The sequence below is a fragment of the Sander lucioperca genome, chromosome 9 (genome assembly GCF_008315115.2).
Source record: "Sander lucioperca isolate FBNREF2018 chromosome 9, SLUC_FBN_1.2, whole genome shotgun sequence".
NCBI lineage: Eukaryota > Metazoa > Chordata > Actinopteri > Perciformes > Percidae > Sander > Sander lucioperca.
In genome coordinates this window covers 25,781,381-25,802,266 of record NC_050181.1, presented here as the reverse complement: position 1 = coordinate 25,802,266, position 20,886 = coordinate 25,781,381, and the positions used below count along the sequence as shown (strand labels likewise).

At 41.9% G+C, this 20,886-nt stretch overlaps 1 protein-coding gene and 1 long non-coding RNA gene across 3 annotated transcripts in view; one reads left to right on the top strand and one right to left on the bottom strand.

Annotated features, from left to right (window-relative positions):
• The window catches only part of adcy8 (adenylate cyclase 8 (brain)), a 122,929-nt gene extending 107,677 nt beyond the window's left edge, over positions 1–15,252 (top strand). For both annotated transcript variants that reach the window (XM_031292186.2, XM_031292178.2), the window contains 4 exons: positions 7,850–7,996; positions 11,611–11,703; positions 13,696–13,810; positions 14,555–15,252. In XM_031292186.2, coding sequence (XP_031148046.1) covers positions 7,850–7,996; positions 11,611–11,703; positions 13,696–13,810; positions 14,555–15,054 — 855 coding nt within the window. In that variant the 3' untranslated portion in view covers positions 15,055–15,252. The remainder of the gene's footprint in view (positions 1–7,849; positions 7,997–11,610; positions 11,704–13,695; positions 13,811–14,554) is intronic.
• The window catches only part of LOC118495754, a 257,782-nt gene that overhangs the window by 51,212 nt on the left and 185,684 nt on the right, over positions 1–20,886 (bottom strand). Inside the window, exon 3 of the long non-coding RNA XR_004898183.1 lies at positions 14,154–14,161. This is a non-coding gene — a long non-coding RNA (uncharacterized LOC118495754). The remainder of the gene's footprint in view (positions 1–14,153; positions 14,162–20,886) is intronic.

The window sequence follows — 20,886 nt, the reverse complement described above, 5'->3', positions numbered from 1 at the left end:
GCAGCTGCAAGCAGAGTCCCTAAAATCTCTTCCATGTTGATGTGTTTAAGTGCTTGTGGGAATTCTGAGACTCACTATATTGTTGATGAACAACTAACTTCTTAGATGCAAGAAAAACAACCATGATGTAATTGGTTTTTAAGTCTTTATCCTCACATTTTGAGGATACGATAAAAAAAAATCTGTGAATAGAGCGGATTGGTCTCTGTGATGGATTGTCTTTCTCAAATTCATTTGAAGTGTTAAAGTGAATTCTCAAGCCCGCAGGAATCAATTCAGCTCATTCTGGAAGGCGAGAAGTCAAAGTAACCTTCAAGAAAATTCCAATTTATTACAAGTTTGGTCTTAGTTTTTGTAATTTTTGTCCATCATTTGTTACGATACAATTGTACTTACCAAATAGAGCCCCACTGATAAAAGGTTTTTAAGGCCGATATTGATACAAATATCTGGTGATTTAAAAATCCGATATTCCGATATATGGGCCGATATATATATTTTTTTAAAAATCCAGAAACGCGTAAAAAGACATAAACAGATTTCCCTAACATTAGTTATTTGTAGTTATTTGAGTCCTCACTAAAATAATATGGTAATGCAGTTTGAAAATAAACTTGTTTGTTTTATTGTCACAATAGAACATCAAAATATATTAAAGTTCTGATAAATAAAATGTATAAAAATACAAACTTAAGATATGAAACTTAAAGTCCTTTGAACAATAACACAATAACAAAAAAAAAATCAAAGAGTGTTGCCAACAAGGAGGCTATAGAGCGCCCTCTGGGGGACAAACTATGCAACGCCAACACTCAGAACAATGGTTGAAGGGTTTCGTCCGTTTTTATGTAATTTTTTAAATATGCATTTATCGGCCATTATAAATGCCGATACCGATACTTTGGAAAATGCCTAATATCGGTCCGCCAATATATCGGTCGGGCTCTATTACCAAAGTAATTTTTGAGTTCACTCTGATGATCAGACATGTTGGAAACAAACCAACAGTTTGAAACCTAAACAAAATGGTTTCGATAATTTAGATAAAGTGAAAGTGAACGTATAATACCGGTAACAATCCGTCATTAAAAAGGAACTACAGTAAGTACAGTAGGTCAACGTGAAGCAGGACATGCGTCTGTAAACTGACATGAACGTTTAAAACAAACCTTCCAAGTAACTTTGTCTAACCTGGACGTTTGTTTGCATCCGCTCTGATCAGATGGTGAGCTTAGCTATTAACATGGTGAGTAAAATGTAATTAATGCTGACAGAACTCATGGACAAAACTAGTAAAATAAGAGAAGTAAAGGACCTCCTCTGTCAACCACTGATATGAAGAAAAGAAAAGGCTCCATAATTGCTTTTCAAACAACTGTACAGAGGAAGAGAGAGAGAGTTTTGGTCGTATGACTTTGATTTGATTTTAATAACATGTTGTCAAGCCGAGAACACATTGATTTATCTCGCCGTCACAGGAAGGAGTGACTCAGCGGCCGCGACTCTGCAGAGTCAAACTTTACAAAGTTTCTTTTTTTTTTGTTCCCCTTATCTCTGCTGCCCTTTTCCTTTTGTGCTTTTAATTTCCATTGAATGGAGCTGTTCTGCACTTGTTAAAAGTCTAAATTGGGAGCACAGGCAATAACAAAGTCACGCAATAACAAATCAGATGGGTCTTTGGTTAATCTGGTGCGTGTTTGAACCCATCTTCTTCTAAATTAAATTACCTTTCTCATTACGTTTTTTACGTTTATCTTGAATGTGTGTTGATTAATATGACATACACTGCATAACTTAAAGGTGGACACTCAAACAACACAATCTGGCTGCAGGGATTTGCTCCTGAACTTGGTTATCGGCCGATACGAGTACTGATCTGATAGTAGTGTGTCATATATGTGATGGTGTTGCTGCAGGTGATAGCTGTAAACTACTATCCCTGTATGGATGTGATATGATTTCTAGTCTTTGTTGTTCCGTCCAGCTCAGATTAAACTTTTTGTGACACATAAACAAACCCAAACAATGAATGCCGTAGAACTTTCTTTTATGATCTAGTTTGACAGTCAGTCATAACGGAAAAAGAACATAAATAAACTCCTTTAGTAGATTTTCTTCAGGGCATAATTACATGGTTTCGGATCGGTGCATAAACTCCAGTACTTTCCCATACCAAAACTAGCATTTTAGGCTAATCGTCGTTTCTTTGTTTAACCGCAATGAATTGTTAACATTAGCTACGGTCTACAATGTTTTAGATAATAAAGAGCCGTGGTTTACTTCACGAAGTGTGATTCAACACATTTCCCCTACAGCAGAGTCCAGTGGCAGTGAGCTTTACATCAGTCCCACCCACGCTCGGCATCACACATGATGATCTGATGCGTGTGTAACTCTGGAACTCCCGGCGACGTACAGTTCTTGTGCAGACGTTTCCTGAGGCAGTTTAGAACTCAGCAACAAGTGTTGCAGCTGAGGACAATTGATTTTTCCCAGTCCTGCTGAGCTTGTGCGGCTCATCGCTTTGCAGCTGAGCTGTGGTTACTCCTAGAGGTTTCTGCGCCACAGTAACAGCATGTGCAGTCGACCCCGGCAGATCTAACAGAGCAGAACAGCAATATGATAAATTGACCCGTTCAGTGTTTTCCATAAGACTTAGGTGCACGTAGTTAGCAGGGAGTCTAGGGGTCCTCTATAAAGAAAATGTTAATTTCTTTATGTCAATTAATACAAAATGCAATTTCACACCATTTTGGACCATTAATAAATAACCATTAAAAAAGCTTAAAGACAAAACTTGCTAAAGAAGTCCACTGGGGACCAACTACAACCATTGGATCTGAGAAAAGTCAATCAGTTAGTTTTGATGCTCACATTGATTTTACATTTGGTAGCCTATAGCTGGTGCCCAAAACGGCTTTGGTGCTGCCCTTAAAAGCCTTATAATGGTAGAGAAAACCTAGCCTGGTCCTACCAGACTCGTACATTTCATTTGTACAGAGAGTGTGGCCACTCTCCATTGACAAGTGTTAACTTCCTTGAAGGCGGGTACTCTGTTGAAGTTTAAAACTATTGGATCTGCCCAGAGCCCCTCTGGATCTGCCATAACCAATCATTTGGTCATGACGTCGGCTTAGCATCGCTAGCATTCGTCTTAGTCATCTCCTTCACCACTAACGGAGCGAGCTGGAAAATCTAACTGTTCCCGAACCCCGTGGGGAGGAGGGCCACAACATCATGGCCACCAACACAACTCAGCAAAGATTGCTCGGGCTTTAACTTCTGGACATTCGGCAGCGTTGTCACAACGGACCGAATGGCTTCGCTCACATCTTTCTCCGCCGCCATTACGGAGCTCACCGAAGGTTACCGAACCTCAACGTCATCGTTCTCAGCCACTCCCTCTCTTCGCTGATTGGACCGGTAATTTTTTGACTGGAGAAAACCCAAGAATATACCGCAAACCCAGACGGAGTACTGAAGGAAAATTAAAATTGAATGGAAGTATGTAGGAGGGCATTGGAAGTAAAGCATCATGTGGATAAGAGAGGGGTGTCCACAAACCTTTGGCCATAAAGCATAGCTTGGTTCTTTTGAATCCGGGAGTTAAGAGTTAAGAACCATCAGTTCAGTCAATTTGTTATCCCAAATGGGAAACTTGATCTGCAGTCAGGAGTGCAAGATAAAACACATTCAAACTACATACAAATAAACAAGACAACAATACCAAGACATGTACAAAAAAGTTTCATGTATGTAATACATACAACACAATTTCACACCACAGGAGCAATCTCTTAAAAATTCTACATTACATGTGCAAATTAAGCCGAGTTATTGCACAGGGAACAAAGGAGTTTTTACTCAAACTCCGAATGAAGGGGGTGGTTTGTGCAGTCTAATATAGACCGGGCCTTGATGAGTACTGAATTTAGCGTCAATCCGTAGAGCAGATGTTCAGGGCCTTCAGTCTGGACCAAAACGGCAGACCGACCGACCAACATTTAAAAAAACATTGTTTTTAATGAGATTTATAATTATTAATTACACTTTTTAAAAGTTATGGCTGATTACTTCTGTGTTTCTCTGTAATGAGCTGCCTGCAATTAAGATGAAAGAGGCTCTGGGATGAATCTATTTAAATATCCATCACCAGGGTTTGACAGAAGTTCACACTAAAACTAAAAGAATATTTTAGCTTTTTTTATTTGTGGGGAAAAAAATCTGACAAGAAAATTGCTTCATTTCACTTCTTTTCTTCTCTGTTCGTTCTGCCGCATTCTTCTCGTTTACCAACTCGATAATGGCTGATTGTGCGGGTCGGCAGAGAGGACAGTTATCGCACGCCAGAGTCAAATCGCCGTATTGTCCACATCCGTTCTTGTCTCGGCTCCCTCATTATCGACTCCTCCAATCTTCCGTTGCCTCCCGAACAAAAGGCAAGCGGCCGATGAATTATGAATGTCAGGAGAGGAGAGCTGATATCATTCTGCTGCCATGTCTGTTCCTACTTATAAAGAGCACGATTAAAAATGCATTCCGGGTCCTGATCACTTGATACATTATTAATCAGGCTGATTATTGTTCCGTGATTTAGATATTGAAGCTCTGGGTCCGCTGAAGAGCTGGTGACAGAAAGCTGAGAGTCATTTTATCAACATTTTTAGGCTATTTATTTGGGTAGCCTTTTATTCGCTCAAGGACACCCATCCTGTGATTTGTTAAAGAGTCCTGTTTGTCCCGGGTTGTGTGTGTTTCACAGTTAAATGAGAAAGGTGCTTTAAAGCAGAGAAATTAGGTTTATATTGAGTTCCACTTGCTGCCGCAGACATTAAACATGTCCTGAAGAACTGTACTCTACTTCTTCTAAAAGTGTAAGAAGAAATATAAGGAAGGGTTTTGGATTTAAAGATGAAATAGTATCGCACTGCCAGACCTTCCTACACAGCGCTGCGGAGGAGGGTCTGGCTAGTCCACACAGCATTCCTGAATGGGAGAAAAACGTGCTCTGGTTGATTAGCATTTCTTTAAACCAATCACAATTGTCTTGTGCGGCGCTAAGCACCGGACGCATGACAGTGCCGCTGCAAAATAGTTTCGGGAAGGAACTTGTTTTGGTGGAACATGTGTACATAGGGAGGCGAGCTCTGGAAGTAAAATGGCTGATAAGCGTGTGATGAGAAAACTCAAATAAATATGATTGTCGGTTCTAGCTCAGAGGATGTTTCCTGAATCGACCAGGGTTTAGAATGCCAACACAAACAAAAAAGAAGGTGATGGACATACGGCCAAAAACCAAACACAGTAAGGGTTAGGGTTAGGGTTAGAAAGGTTTTTGCTCCCGTAGAAGTCAGAAGTCTGTATAAAATCAACCTTGTTTTAAGAAAAACATGTTTTATTTGCAATGTCATGGAGAGGTACTACACTACCCACATTCCGAAGCGTAACAGCGACGTCTCTGACGGTGGAGGTCGCTGGAAAATGGAAATGTTTAACAAACCAACCCGCCAACAGCTATAGCAAGCTGCTACCACTGAATTCTCTGATCGTGTCTATACACAGTCTTGTGCCTTTTTGTCTATTTCTTTTAAAAAAAGGCAGCGGTTCAAATGTTTTATGTCACTTTTCATCTCGTAGCTGTTTGTCTCGGCTCCAGGCTTAGAACTCTTTATAGAAGCATTTAATGAAACGAAATTTTTTTTTTAAAAATTAAAAAAATTTAATTGGCACCGAAATGAGGCTCCGAAATCTGCGTTGCAATTCGGTCCGGTAGAGACCGGTCGTTTAGACACGTTTTCGGTACCCAACCCTACTTTACAGTCACCACATCTCAACCCAAGAAGTCGCTGCTCTGGAGGCTTGTGGTGGTGACACATCACTAACATACCGAAATAACACACTTCTCCTAAAAAAAAAAAGCTTCACTTGCAGCATGAAACCCTAAACAAACGTCAGAACAGTGACTCGGGATACTAAAGAAGGGCCAAGAAATTCAATTAGTTCTACTTTTACCAAGTTTATCTTTGAAGCTTTGACATTTGACTCTGCTCATTAAGTGTTTATAATGCCGGCGGCGATGTCACATTAAAGTCAGAGACCAAGTGTAATTAAATAGAAAAGCCAAGCAGAATGCCGAGCGAGAGTAAGAGACGTCTGACTTCTGACTCTTTAATTATTTATATGAGATGTTGAACTATGGCTGGACATTATGTTTACCAGCCTATTATTAAAATATTCCCATAGCGACGTGAAGATGTTTCCTGTCAGCAGGCCTGCTGTTCTGCTCGCTCCTGTACCAACACTGCCCCCCGGTGGTGGGAACAGTGTAGTGCAGCTGCTGCATCACAGAACCTTCAAACCTCAGTGTTTCTGTACAGATGCAAGATTTTTAATTTTTTTTTAAAGCATTTCGTAACATTGAGTTTGAGTTTAAGTATTTTCTTTTGCACATTTGTTCATTTGCTGACTTAATGCACACAGACACTGTGTTGTGCACAGTGAGCCAAAGTTACCCCTGGAATAGTTGAAACGAAGACAAAAAATATATATATATATATATAAAAATATATATTTTATATTGTACTAAAATATACATGGTCATCATTAAATATTCATTTTTACCTTCATACACTATTACACTTTATCAATTTAAAGATTAATTTTAATATTTAGAAAATATCCTGTTATTAGTATTCAGTTTATAGGACTACACCAGTGTCATTACATCTTTTATAGAGCTGCAAAGATTAATAACGGTGAATTGATTAGTTGTTAACTATTACATTGATTGCCAACTATTTTGACAATTGATTAATCGGTTTGAGTCATTTGTGAAGAAAAAAGTAAGTAATACTTCTCTGATTGCAACATGTTGGTATTGAAGAGTTGGCCATCGATCTCTTCAATACCACACAAAGGGGGAGGGGAGAAATGGACTTTTCAGCATGAGCCTGTCTCTCTCAGCCCCTACCACCATTATATGTCTGTCTGCTGTACACCTGACTGTCTTATAGGCTGTATTAGCCCTCCTACACAATCTGGACTCTGGTCATAACATCTACATCTTATAACCTGTATATAACATCTTATTCCCTGTTAGATATTGTTCTCAACATATATTATTTATTTTCTGTCAAGCAATTCTAATTCTAATATGTTTACATTCTTGTCTTTTCATAGTCATAGTTAATATTTAATAATAAGTGATTGCACTGATCAATCCCTACACTGTTCTCTTTTGCACTACACAGTCTACCATAGCACCTTTAACTCTTTAAATTTATGTGAGTGATTTTTATGTATGTGAGATGTGTGTATGTGTTTGTTGTGTTATGGTTGTCTAAGCTACTGGATGCCTAAAATTTCCCTCGGGATGAATAAAGTATCTTATCTATCTATCTATCTATCTATCTATCTATCTATCTATCTTGTTAAATGTGAATATTTTCTAGTTTTTTCCCTCTTTCACTCACTTCTTCACTCCTCTGTGACAGTAAACTGAATATCTTTGAGTTGTGGACAAAACAAGACATTTAAGGACGTCATTTTGGGCTTTTGGGAAACACTGATCCACATTTGTTTTTACTTTATACACCAAACAACTAATCGATTCAGCGACAATGGAAATAATCGTTAGTTGCAGCTCTAGTTGACATCAAACAAATTACATAAATACATCAAATCAAAAACTGATGAAAAAAATCAGATTTTGTTGATTGATTTAGGTAGGCTAAAAGATTCTACACCTTGAACTTCATATCAATTGTATAGGAACACTGATATTTTTTTAGCATTTTCAATAAGACAAATGTGACAATAGTCGTTGAATCTGTGCCATGTGCCCCCACAGGAGCTGTACTCCCAGTCCTACGACTCGGTGGGCGTGATGTTTGCGTCCATCCCGGGCTTCGCCGACTTCTACTCCCAGACTGAGATGAACAACCAGGGAGTCGAGTGCCTCAGGCTCCTCAACGAAATCATTGCCGACTTTGACGAGGTGAGACCGCCGACTTTAAAGTGCACCCAAGTACACTTCAGCCCAACTTTCAAACATGCGTCAGCATTGTCCATTTTTGATTAAAACATCCAGATTATTCCCCCAGAACACTTCAGAACTGATTAATGTACAGGAAGAAACTACAGGAGAGCTTACGTCTGCAGGTTATCCAATAGAAACGACTCCAGAGAGACTAAAAACATCTACAAGGACACTACTGAGATGCATTACTTTTTTGGGTGATTAAGAATTTTTAATTTTATTTTTTTATTTATTTTGACCCAGACCCATTAAACTAGTTTGGAACCAGCTTCTTATGTGCTTATCTATCCCGCTTACAACCCATCTCCTAGAACAAATAATCTTGGGCTGAATGGAACCCAGGTCCCTGCAATCCCACATAGGTTTTCATATAAAACCTTCAATTTCTAAAGAGAGGATTATCATGGGCTTATTTTGTTAAATGAAATGTTTTTCGTCGACTGCAAAGTCAACCATTACGGGACCTTTGCTGCATGTCGTTCCCATCTCGCTCTTCCTCCTTTCTTGTCATCTCTCCTCTGCCCTTTATGCCTTTATTATGAAGCAAAGGGTCAAACTCTGGTCATTGACTTTCCAGCAAACACTGAGCTTATGTCGACCGTCTGGTCGCATCAATGTTGCACAGTTGCGACTGTCTATGTCTACTATAATGAAACCAGAACAATGCTAAGAAACTGAAACAGTGAAGAGGAGTCTTTTCAGTAGAAAACACGCTGAAGGTTTCAAAGACGGGTCTTAGAAGTTTGTTTCCAACAACGAGCCAAAATATGTCAAGATGTCCACTGAAACCTCTCAAACACAACCAAGTTCATAATCTGCGTTCATATTAACACGTCTGTGTAGTACTCAGATCACTACTGAGATGTATTGATTTCCCTTACAGAGTTACAGAAGGATTTGCTGTAGTTTGAATAGTAGGACTTCAGGATTCCCTCCAAAAAATATGTATATATACCTCTGTCCAATAGTAGAAAAAACCACATACTTTCAGTTATTTAAACAATTTCAGATTAAATCAGTTCCTACACAGTTCAAAAAGGCAGAAAAAACAATGGAGAAGTATACCCACACATGCTTAATTTACCTTTCCCACTTTAGGAAATTTGAGGACCCCCCCTCCTGACACGGCTCACACCGTCTTCACATCTAACAGCATTAACAGCAGAGCAGCTGGACTTAAAGTTTATATTCAGGATATTTTTATATGTAGGATTCACTTTTCTAGAAAATTCTTAAACTGAATTTGTGAAACTGGCAGAAAAGAAATTTTCGAAGCCACACTGTCTTGCTGAAGTTTGCTGAAGCTCTGGCACATCTTGGGTGTGGACAGACTGAAGTCTGGAGGAACCCGTGTTCCTGATCGAGCCTCCACACTGAGTTTTTGACAGAAAGTGTCCAAGTCTCCTAATAAGAGGCGAGACAGGCAGACACCAGCTGAGCTCTCTGCTGCCTCGGGCCACACTCCTCACTCACTCCTCGAACATGAACAGACTTCTCTTTTCTCCATCGGGGAACTCGCCTTAAGAGACACACAGAGAGGAAGATGGCAGAGTGGCTCAGAATATGAGCAGCACAAAATAACATCAGAGGACAATTGGCAAAACTGTTAATCACATGAAACGGAATATTTTCTGGTGTTTTGCAACATCACATTTCTTTTACAATATGTTTATGTAGCTCAGAATAGCCAAGGTGTTGAAATAAGTGTTGAGCTGTCTTAAAATTTCTGTTTCTGCTGCTTAGGCTACATGTACATTACTATGGTTTTTAAGTGGAGTTTTGAGCCAAAAGCGATCTCTGTGTTTTTAGCTGCAGTAGAAGAACTAATCTCTGTTAAAACTAACACGCCCAAACCAAAATATCTCATCAACATTCTGGTGTACTGGGCATAAACAGGAGGCAACATGTACTCCGCCCGCTGCTGGTAGTTGCCATGGTAACGTCAGTAGCTTTAGTCTCAGAGAACGAGACGTCGTGACCGATAAGACCCAATCAGGAGGAGAAACGTTGGCGTCAGTGTCGGTGTTGCCAAAGATCTCCGTTTGGCAGCCGTTGAGACTGAAACACAACCCCGCAGATTCCAAACCAAAACGGGTCAGAAGTGTTTCCAAATGTGTCCAGAGCAAGGGGAATGAGAGGGGGAAACGCCAGAGCAGGGGGAATGAGAGGGGGACACGCCAGAGCATGGGGAATGAGAGGGAGAAACATCTCAGGGGGAATGAGAGGGGGAAACACCAGAGCGGGGGAATGAGAGGGGGAAACGCCAGAGCAGGGGGAATGAGAGGGGGAAACGCCAGAGCAGGAGGAATGAGAGGGGGAAACGCCAGAGCAGGGGGAATGAGAGGGGGAAACGCCAGAGCATGGGGAATGAGAGGGAGAAACATCAAAGTAGGGGGAATGAGTATGTTATATACCTAAAATAGAAATATTTTAAACTAAGTAATGCACTGAAACATGAACACATAGTGAGAGGGGGAAACGTAGCAGAAGCTATTTAGTTTTAAACCAAAACGTAGAAATCTAAATGTAGCCTCAGTGTGTGAGTCTGTCAGGTATCCAGGATTTTGCTGTCTTATGCTGACTTTTCTCCTGATGCAGCTTCAGTCGATGGCACTTTTTCAGCCATGTCAGCGCTCATGCTGAGTACACAACTCCTCCTCTGTTTATGCTGCATTCATAAACAGCTGGAGGAGGGTAAACTGACAGAGGGCAATATCGTACCTGACATTTGCGGTTTGTCAGGAAAACTGAGCTTGCAGGAACTCCATTTCTAGTCAGAAGTGGAAATTCTTCAGTCCTGTAAAAAGATTCCAAATGGGGGGTGGCCTCTAGCTCACACAGTAAGAGCGTTCACCCCATGTTGGCTGAATCCTGCAGCGGCACGGGTTCCGACCTGCTGCCCTTTGCTGCATGTCATCCCCCATCTCTCTCCCACTTTCATGTCTATCCATTGTCTCTACTACTAATAAAGGGAAAAGCCCCAAAAACATTATCAAAAAAAAAAAAGATTCCAAATGGGACTTCCTGTGCTGAAAGTAGGCCAGGCAGAACATTTTTATTAACAAAATAAACAGAAGAATGGTTAAAAGTAGTAATAGGATTTTTATTTGTGCAGTTTCCTTATCAGCAAAGATTTTATGTTTTTTTCTAGTTTATAATAATACAACTGCAGTGCCCATTTAAAAACGTGCCAGAATGGCCGATTGTTTTTGTAAGGCCAGTTCAGACCAAAGATTTGCGACGAGACATTATCATCATCATCTCCATAGCAACGCCTCTTTATACTTAGGTTCTAACTTACGACTTCCAGGCTTTTTTGTAGCTGAATAAATCATTTGTTGCATCTAAATATGAATGTGGATAACGTTAGCGATAGTGATATAACATTACCGTGCTTTCGTCACGAATCTTTGGTCTGAACTGGGCTTTAGATATAATAATCAGTTGGTTAAAAAGCCGACTTGCAGAAGGATGGATATGAAGGAGAATACATGTATCAAAGATCAAGTCTTGAATTAATTTCTTTGAGATCAGGAAAGTAAACATTTCTTTCACTGTATCACTTCTCACAGTTGCTAGGCGAGGAGCGTTTCCAGGACATCGAGAAGATCAAGACGATAGGCAGCACCTACATGGCCGTCTCCGGTCTGTCGCCTGAAAAGCAGGTGAGATCCTCCACGGTTCATTCCAACGTATGTCAGTCTGCTTGTTTCTAACCTGCAGGCTGTCCCGGATGAGAGACAGCGTCGAGCAGGGAACTTCATGTTCAAATTAGGCTCACAAGACACAAACACAAATTGCTAATTTGCAAATACAGAACTTGTTTGCAGTTTTCCAAAATTCTTCGGTGGATTTCATCTGCTGATTGACATCAACTCACTGTAGACTTTCAATTATAAAGGTGCAAAAACTGGCAAAAAAAACAGTCTTATAGTTGTATTCCTTATTAATCTTTCTGCTTAATTTGCATGTAAAACAATATATTTTTACAACCTAAAACTGTTAATAATATTTTGAGTGATTAGGACTAAATATAACTGTAGATTGTTTGTATTATGAACTTGTATTTTGGGTTCCTGGCAGCTTTACACTTTATTTTTAAATTGACCAAATGAGATGTCAGACTCAAAGTTCAGTTTGTGCTGTAAAAAGGAGACAACAGCAGATGTAACACAATAGAGCCAAACCTCTCAAAAGCATCATTGGTTTATTTCGTTTTAATAGGGTGGCAACTGTACAAGAACTTTTCTGCACCAATATACAGACTAAAATGAGAAAAAGTACAATTTAAATCTGAAAATATCTCATCAAAGATTAAGAATCTGGCCAAGCATTCAGAGCCAACCTGACTTGGCGTCGGTTTGGTTTAAATTCTGGTGAATTATTATCCAACAATGTGAGCCTTTTATGCATCATTTTATGGTGCAAATATCTCTATTTATTTAAAAGAACTTATTATTCTCCTGTATTGTTAAAATCTTTCTGCATATTCAAAACATAACCACGTGTTTCGGGATGTTTTTAAAGGAATCATGTTCAGCTCAACAACAAATCTGTTAGAGAACAAGACCTTGTTAAAGCCAGAAGCTTCAAACAATTCCAAATTTTACTGTACAATAACTGTCTCAGACATAACTGTGATTAACAATATAATTGTCTCTTTCAGTCAAATTTAAAAAATAGTTATTTATGTATTCATTTTTATAAACAAATTAAAGTTTTGAATGAGTCCCAGGATACATCTTTTGGTTATATCACTGTCATGTGACCCAGATAATGTAATAACACAAGTACATAGCCTATGTAGTAAACCACCTCTCTTTATTATCATAAAACGTTGTTTTTTAATGAACATAAAATTGACCATTACCATCAACAGTTACACCCCTTAGGACTAATGTTAGCAATTAATTGCGGTTAAACAAATGGCGATTATGTAAAATAATTGCGATTTGACAATTATGTAATGACTAACCCTAACCCCAACTAAGTGCCTTTAGGCCCACAGGCCTAATCTACATAAAACACATTCAGACAGTCAACATCACATCTTTATTGTTCACGATCCTGTCGTGTTCTTTAACCCCCCCACAGTAGCACATTTTTAGTAGACACAGTTCTTGTTTTCCGTACATGTTTTGAGCCCTGAACCGTTATTTTTTATCTCTTTTGGGGAGTGGGTTTTTTCATATTTTTTTAAGAGGGAAATATGTACCTTTTCGAAATTTTGGAGGGGACCCCTGAAATCTACACCTATGCTCTAAAGTATTGAAGTTGTATCCACAGCCGTCATACTGACCCTGGTTCAGTTATGGAGCCTTTGCCATTCTCTGATGTAGAGGGGTGACAATCCTCAAAAAGCTGACATATGCTACAGCAGAGGTGAACTCAAAGCACCTCATCTCTTGAATAAAATAACTGAGAAGGACTCGATAAATCTAGTAGTAGTATGTGTAGTAGCAGCGGAAGTCAAAAAGAAATACGAGTCAGCAAATGTAGCATTGTGTGCGTGAATATGCAGCAAGAGTCTGCAGGTGCTGCTACACATGAGCAGCAGTTCTTCTGACGGCCAGGTTGGAATCCCGTTTCCTCGCCTCCTCAAGTGTCAGATTTTGTCTTTGCCCTTTGGCTGACTGCGACTCTTCTCTGACCCGCAGCAATGTGAAGATAAGTGGGGTCACCTGTGTGCGTTGGCTGACTTCGCCATCGCCCTCAACGAGAGCATCCAGGAGATCAACAAGCACTCATTCAACAACTTCGAGCTGAGGATCGGTAAGAGCTCCGTGTCATTCATCATTACAGCAGGAACACACTGCACGCGGAAACCCTGTAGATTTGTGACTGATCGTCCGCCTGGCTGTACATACGTGTGTGTGTGTGTGTGTGTGTGTGTGTGTGTGTGTGTGTGTGTGTGTGTGTGTGTGTGTCACTCTCTCTGTCCGTCCGTCTCTCTCTCTCTCTCCGTGTGCCTGATCGCGTGTCTCGCTGTGAGAAGTCAAGACAGCCAAAAACATCAAAAACCTGGGTGTTTTATTTTGAAATATGTTTTATTTTGTAAAGTATCCGGCTGCACTGTGGCCTTCCTGTATGTGATTACCTGCCTGGCTTGACACACACGGCTCACTGAAGAAATGTAGGAGTCGCCAAACGACCACTGCGCCTGATCGCAGCCGGTATGAACAGACAGATTGGACAACATAGTCGCCGAAATGAAAATAGCGCCGCTTCACGGCGCTTCGCAGTGTGTGTTTCTGGCATTAGGCTCAAACACAAGGAAACCAACAAGTCATGCAAAATGACAATAAGTCTAACCCACTTACTGAGCGTAAATTTATATTGTGTCAAACACTGGGTACAACCACCGTTTCTAGACGCATATTTTAACGTGTCCTCAACAGCCAGGTCTTTAAACCTTGCACTGTATAACTGAACAGATCTCTGATGTGTAGAAAACGGGTCTCTAGAATGAAGCAACAACTGATCGCCTGTGTGTGTGTGTGTGTGTGTGTTTGGCAGGGATGGCCCACGGCTCGGTGGTGGCAGGCGTGATCGGCGCCAAGAAGCCCCAGTACGACATCTGGGGGAAGACGGTGAACCTGGCGAGCCGCATGGACAGCACGGGGATCAGCGGCAAGATTCAGGTGCCCGAGGACACCTACCTGATCCTGAAGGAGCGCGGCTTCGCCTTTGAGTACCGCGGCGAGATCTACGTCAAGGGCATCAGCGAGCAGGAGGGCAAGATCCGCACGCACTACCTGCTGGGCCGCGTGCAGCCCAACCCGCTCATCATGCAGCCGCGGAAGATCACGGGCCAGTACTCGCTGGCGGCCGTGGTGCTCGGCCTGGTGCAGTCGCTGAACCGCCAGAAGCAGAAGCAGATCCTAAACGACAACAACAACTCGGGCATCCTGAAGGGCCACCACCACTACAACCGGAGGACGTTGTTAGCGCCCGGCAGCTCCGAGGTGGGAGCGGGACATCACCCGGAAGCAGCTGATAAGACTGAGCTGTCCTGAAGGGCACACGGGAGTTTTAGTTCCACACTCTGCAGGCAGAATAAATTCCAGAGGTTGAGTTAAACGTCAGCGGATGAGGCTTTCTTTTAAGATTTTTTTTTCTTTTTCTGGCATTTTAGGCCTTTATTTGACAGGTCAGCTTATACATTTAAGGGGAGAGAGAGAGAGGGGGAACGACATGCAGCAAAGGGCTGCAGGTCGGAGCCGAACCCGCGGCCGCCGCGGCGAGGACCAGACCTCTGTACATGGGGCGCGTGCTCTACCAGGTGAGCTACCCAGGTGCCCCGGGTGCGTAAGTAACGATAGGAGAACAGCAAGATTTTTCCAGACCTCTGAATAGTCGCTCTTATTTCAGATCTTTTTTTTTTTAACAACAAAATTAAAAATTAAAAAAGGAGAACAGGAAGTCTTTTCAGGAGTCACAGCAACTTTAGTATTCGAGAAAGGCCGCACATTCAGATTTTCTTTTGCAGCAATTTAAAATGGTCTGGTGTCGTGTTTACCGACGGCTGTTTCCTCGGTGTGAACAGTAGCTGAGCCATCAGAGCTCTGTAGGCCGGGTTAATAAGAGGGACATCACGGTCCTGTACTGGAGTCAGAATCCAAACAGAAATGACAAATGTTACGTTGAGACTGCAGGCAAAAGTGGCCCAAATCAGATTTTTTTTTGGGGGTCAAGTGACCAGGTCAGACTTCTTCAGAAGTAGTGTGAACACTCAAATCTTGCCCAGATCAGATTTTTTCAAATCAGATTTAGACCACTTCCATATGTGGTCCTGAATCAGACCCAGGTCTGATTTTTTGTGTGTGAACAACCAAGGCAGATTTGACATCGACATTTGTCACAATTCTGCTCCGGCGGGAGTTAGCCCTAGACACAGACAATAACATTAAAAACTTGACTAGGCCTACAAAATGGAGAACAGTGATGGAGCAAGTCAATGGAGGGAGAGTGAGGTGTTAGACCTAATTAGTGGATGCTCATTAATGTTACGGCTGCCATTACACAAACATCTTGAAATAAAAGTGAAAATGCTTCCTTCCTCCCTAACTTTAGTGCAACAGCGTGCTGCGTCTGATGTCATTAGTATTGTTCTTTTGATCATGCGGGTCAGTTCGAAACCGCAAACAGTTCACACTGGAATATGATATAGGCCACATTTTAAAAGGTCATGTGAACAGCCAAACAAAAAATCAGATCTGAGCAAAAAAATCCAAATTAAGCATTAAGACTTGCGGTGTGAACGTAGCCTAAAAGTGTGGATGAGACTGATGCACCTTCTGTTTGATTGACAGATGAATACATTCGTTGCTACTTGTTAATAGGGCTGCTCCATTATGGAAACGTCCTGTTGTGTTCTTTTACCCCCCCTCCCCCCAACGTACCACAAGTAGACATTATATTTCATAATTACTGTTTTCCATTAGATCATTTTTAGATCTCAATGTTTCCGAGCGCCCTTAACCCTTGTGTTGTCTTCCCGTCCACCACGAAAAAAAACCTTTTGTTTACGTTGCTTTTTTCAAAGTTCTTTTTTCCACGTTTTTGTGTGTTTTTTTCAATGCTTTGGTCACTTTTTTTAACATTTGTATGGCTTTTCCCCAAGTTTTTGTGACTTTTTCAATGTTTTTCAAGTTTGTAGGTCTTCTTTCAGTGTTTTTGACAGTTGTTTCATTGTTTTTGTTGCTTTTCATTTGTTTTTTTTTTACATTTTCAGTGCTTATTTCGACGTCCCATATTTTCTGTTATAAAAAAACTTTGAAAAATTTGACCTGAGGACAACATGAGGGTTAAAGGCAGCTTCATTTCCCGGAAAGAGAAAGAAAAGAGACGGAGGGACTGAGGAAACTCTCAGCTATTTCACAAACTCCCAGATAGTTCAGTGCTTGTGTTTTGGTGTTTTAAAACGTCGTGGCAGCGATAAAGGCAGTGATGTTTCCTGTTTCCTGTACGGGATTCTCACACCGCCTCAAACCATAGCTCAATTCTGATCCACGCTTGTAGGATTGGCCGTCGCAGCGTTACGTCGGGTTGCGTTTCTCCAAAAAGTTAAATTGGTCTCAACTTTTCGCCACAGGCCACTGCAGGTTTTTCCGGCTCCCCCCACTCTGGCTCCCACAGCCACAGCCTAAACGCACTACCCCCATTCAAAATGAATGGAATGAACTGCGTTTGCGACAGATCATTTGAGGACCAACGCAGTGTGTGTGAATGCAGCCTTAAGCTGCAGACACACTGATCAGACGGCCGACCATCGGCAGAAAAGGCAGTTGGACTGATCAGTCTCCCCGAGTTGGTCAAAAAAGTGCCTCAGAACACACTGAAGAGACGAGACATAATACGTCTCCATAACAGCAGGCGGCACTAATCTGTATTGTCGCCCAAAAATGAAAACCGGCAGCTGATTGGACGAATGCGTCACGTGGGTCTGGTTTCTCCGGAAATTCAAAGACCATGCAGTTGCTGAATGTCTTCATTTCAGATCAACAAAGGTCAGTTTAAAAGATTTTCGTCAGATTTTGAGAGACTCTAGTCACACTCATCCCGCTCTCCCTTTCCGGGTTAGCTCTCCACCAATCAGATTGGTCATTTGAGTCCGACTGCCAACAGTGCCCGCCCCGACGATTATACATGTCAAATCAGCCAAAATGAAGGACGACGGCCCCTCGGACGGACGGCATGGAACACACCGAACAGACTTGAGTGACTGACTAATTATTTCAAATGAGTTGGTTGTTGAGATTAGCTGCAGCCTAGTCTCGCTTTGGCAGACCTTCCTCCACAACGTGCTCTGGTTTATTGGCATTTCTTTAAACCAATCACAATCGCCATGGGCGACGCTAAGACCCGTACGGAGCAACAGTGCCTCTGCAAAATAGCCTCAGGAAGGAACTTGTTTTGCTGGAACATGTATGTTCAAAAGTTGTTTTAGTCGTGCAACAGAAAACTCAGATTGGACAGATAGTCTAGCTAGCTGTCTGGATTTACCCTGCAGAGATCTGAGGAGCAGTTAACCATAGTCCTCAGAAATCCAATCCAGATATGTTTTCTCTCGTTTGGTGGGCGTTTCTCCAGTTTATTGGCTGTGTCACAGGTGATACCCAATCAGCTTTCTCTGGCTCCTCCCACTCAGGTTTAACTCAACCAATGAGATAGTTTCTGCCTCCTGAAGCTGCTCTGCTTTTGATGAATGTTGGCAGAACTGAAAGTCCACTTTTGTTCCTGAAAGAGGAGGATGAAGAGGAGATAGTGCTGTAGGGAGGGAGGGAGGGAGGGAGGGGGAGGGGGGGAGGCGACGGGACGCCTGCGTTCTGTTTCCGCCCGCCCTCGTCTGTTCCATGTCTGTTGCAATGATCCCCTCGGACTGTCTGGCGTTTCCTCCTGTCGTTTCCACTCCCCCTTTTTATGTCGCCAATGACCCACACACCCCACCCCCCCGCCCAAAACCCAAACAACCTCCATCCCGCTCTGACCCTCGCCCAGTGTCGATGTTTCTTTTTTGTATTTCTTTTATATATGAGAGCACAATAAAATGGGGTCTAATTTTTTATATAAGCCATGTGTCCGGTTGCCTTTATTTTGTCATGTTTGCAGAGAAGGTTATATCGGGAAGGAGGTAAACTGTGATTGTATGATTTCTAATTCATTCTTAAATAATATGTATGCTCGTTTATCATTTGTGTTCACATACAGCATATTTTGGGATAAATACAACAACCTTGATCAGAACTGAGGCCACGTCCACACGTACCAGAACAATCTTTTTTTTTTTCCCCGTCTTCCCTGGCATCGTTTCAAGAATATTTGCATCCAAATGGATCCATTTGTAAATGACTCAACACGCTACTTCATATTCCAGGCCTATAGGTGGCGCTGTTTCTGCTACAGAAATTCACCAAAAAACGGAGAAGAAGAGGCGGAGCATGCGCATAAAGCTTGCGCACAGTATACATCCTGTGGCACAAGAGCATAATATTTTGCCCTAGTAACCCTAATAGGCTCAATGTCTTCTCCAGCAGGAACACAAGCATGTAGTCCGCGATTGTTGTTGTTATGAGACGTTGTCGCGGGATAAGAGGTCGAAGCATTGACTGTTAATATTAATGGACAACGCATCCGGTTCGGCAAAGTGCTGCAAATGCAGAAGTGCCTTAAACCTAACCTGACTCCGCCAGATGGATTGCTTCGCATTTGCTCGGCATATCCATCTGGGAACTTTCCATTGGAGAACTTTTGGGAAGGGGCAAAAATACTGGTTAGGTGATTGGATAAACCATCTGTCTATCACTAACCTGACTCCACCAGATAGGGACGGTCTCACGAGGCTAATTTTCTCCACAACTATCAAACTCTTGCCAAAACCAGTCGGGAGAAGAGCAAAAACATCTTTTCCACCGAGAAAAGCCTCCAGTGTCGTTTTTTTGCTCTTCTTTCAATGAAGGAATACTTTCTAATTCAGATAAAACTTGCGCGATAGCTACGCTCATCTCATCCATGGAAGCCGCCATGTTGTTTAGACTGAACACCCTCAAAACCAACGCTGATTGGTCGGTCGTTTGGCGAACGGCTCCAAATTGACTCTATCTCAAGATGCCAGACTGATCTGCGAGTGGAAAACTGGAGCTCGCGAGATCAGGACGGTCTCACGAGGCTACCTTAAACCTGAATTCCAGCAGGGGGGGACTCCTTAAACCTGCTTTCTATCTGAATTCCAGCAGGGGGCGACACGTGCGGTTGCAAAAGGATGTCTTTTTCTGTAGAAGTCTATGAGAAAGTGACCCACTTCTCACTTGATTTATTACCTCAGTAAACATTTTCATAATTAGTTTATGGTCTCAATCTCTAGTTTGAAGTCTTCTGCAACACAGAATGATGTTCATTTTTTTAATTATGGTCTCGTTGATTTTAAAATCGTCGATAAAGCAGGGGGTGTTTCAGGGCGTGGCTATGATGTGATTGCCAGTGAAAGTGTGTAACGTAACGTAGAGTGTAAGGGCTCCTCCCTCACTCCTCCCTCTCGTCTAAAATCGTCACATCCGCGACCAGGATGGCTGCGCCCGTAACGGCAAATTCGACGACTCATAGCAGACCTCCACAAACCAATGGGTGACGTCACACATGCTCTGTCTATTAATATTAACAGTCTATGGGTCGAAGGCTAGAGGTTGAGGGGTGTGGCGATTCGCCGTCCAAACGAAGACGCTAGCGCGGCGTTTTCAAATTTTTTTCACCAAACCTGGAACCAGGTTTCAAAAAAGTGCGTCTTCAGGATTCATTTGGACGATCGGACAAAACGATGCAAAACAATTGTGCGTTTACATCAAAAAGCGTTTCCGTGTGGATGGCCCCTGAGTCACACCGTCATTTTCCATGACAATCTGGGAGTCTTTGTCATTCTTCAGCAGGACGTTTGATTGAAAATGCTTCGTTAAAGAATTAACCCTTGTGTTGTCTTCCCGTCGACCGTGCAACTTTTTGTTTTCCTGGGTCAAAAATTTTCAACTTTTTGGTCGCTTTCCGCGATGTTTTTGAAGCTTTTCCTGAGGTTTAATTCACTTTTGCGACATTTTTGTCACTTTTTTCAGCGTTATTTCATCGATTTCTTTACTTCAAATGCTATAAAATTGACACATTGACACACAGTGGCCTAGGCTACCGTACAATGTGCCACCTGCTCATCAGATAAACACACACACATTTACACTCCGATGGCACAGCATCTCAGGGGGGTAATTTAGGATTCAGTGTCTTGCCCAAGGACACTTTGACATGGGACTGCAGGGCCAGGGATCAAAACACCAACCTTCCGATCAGCAGGCGACCGCTCTACC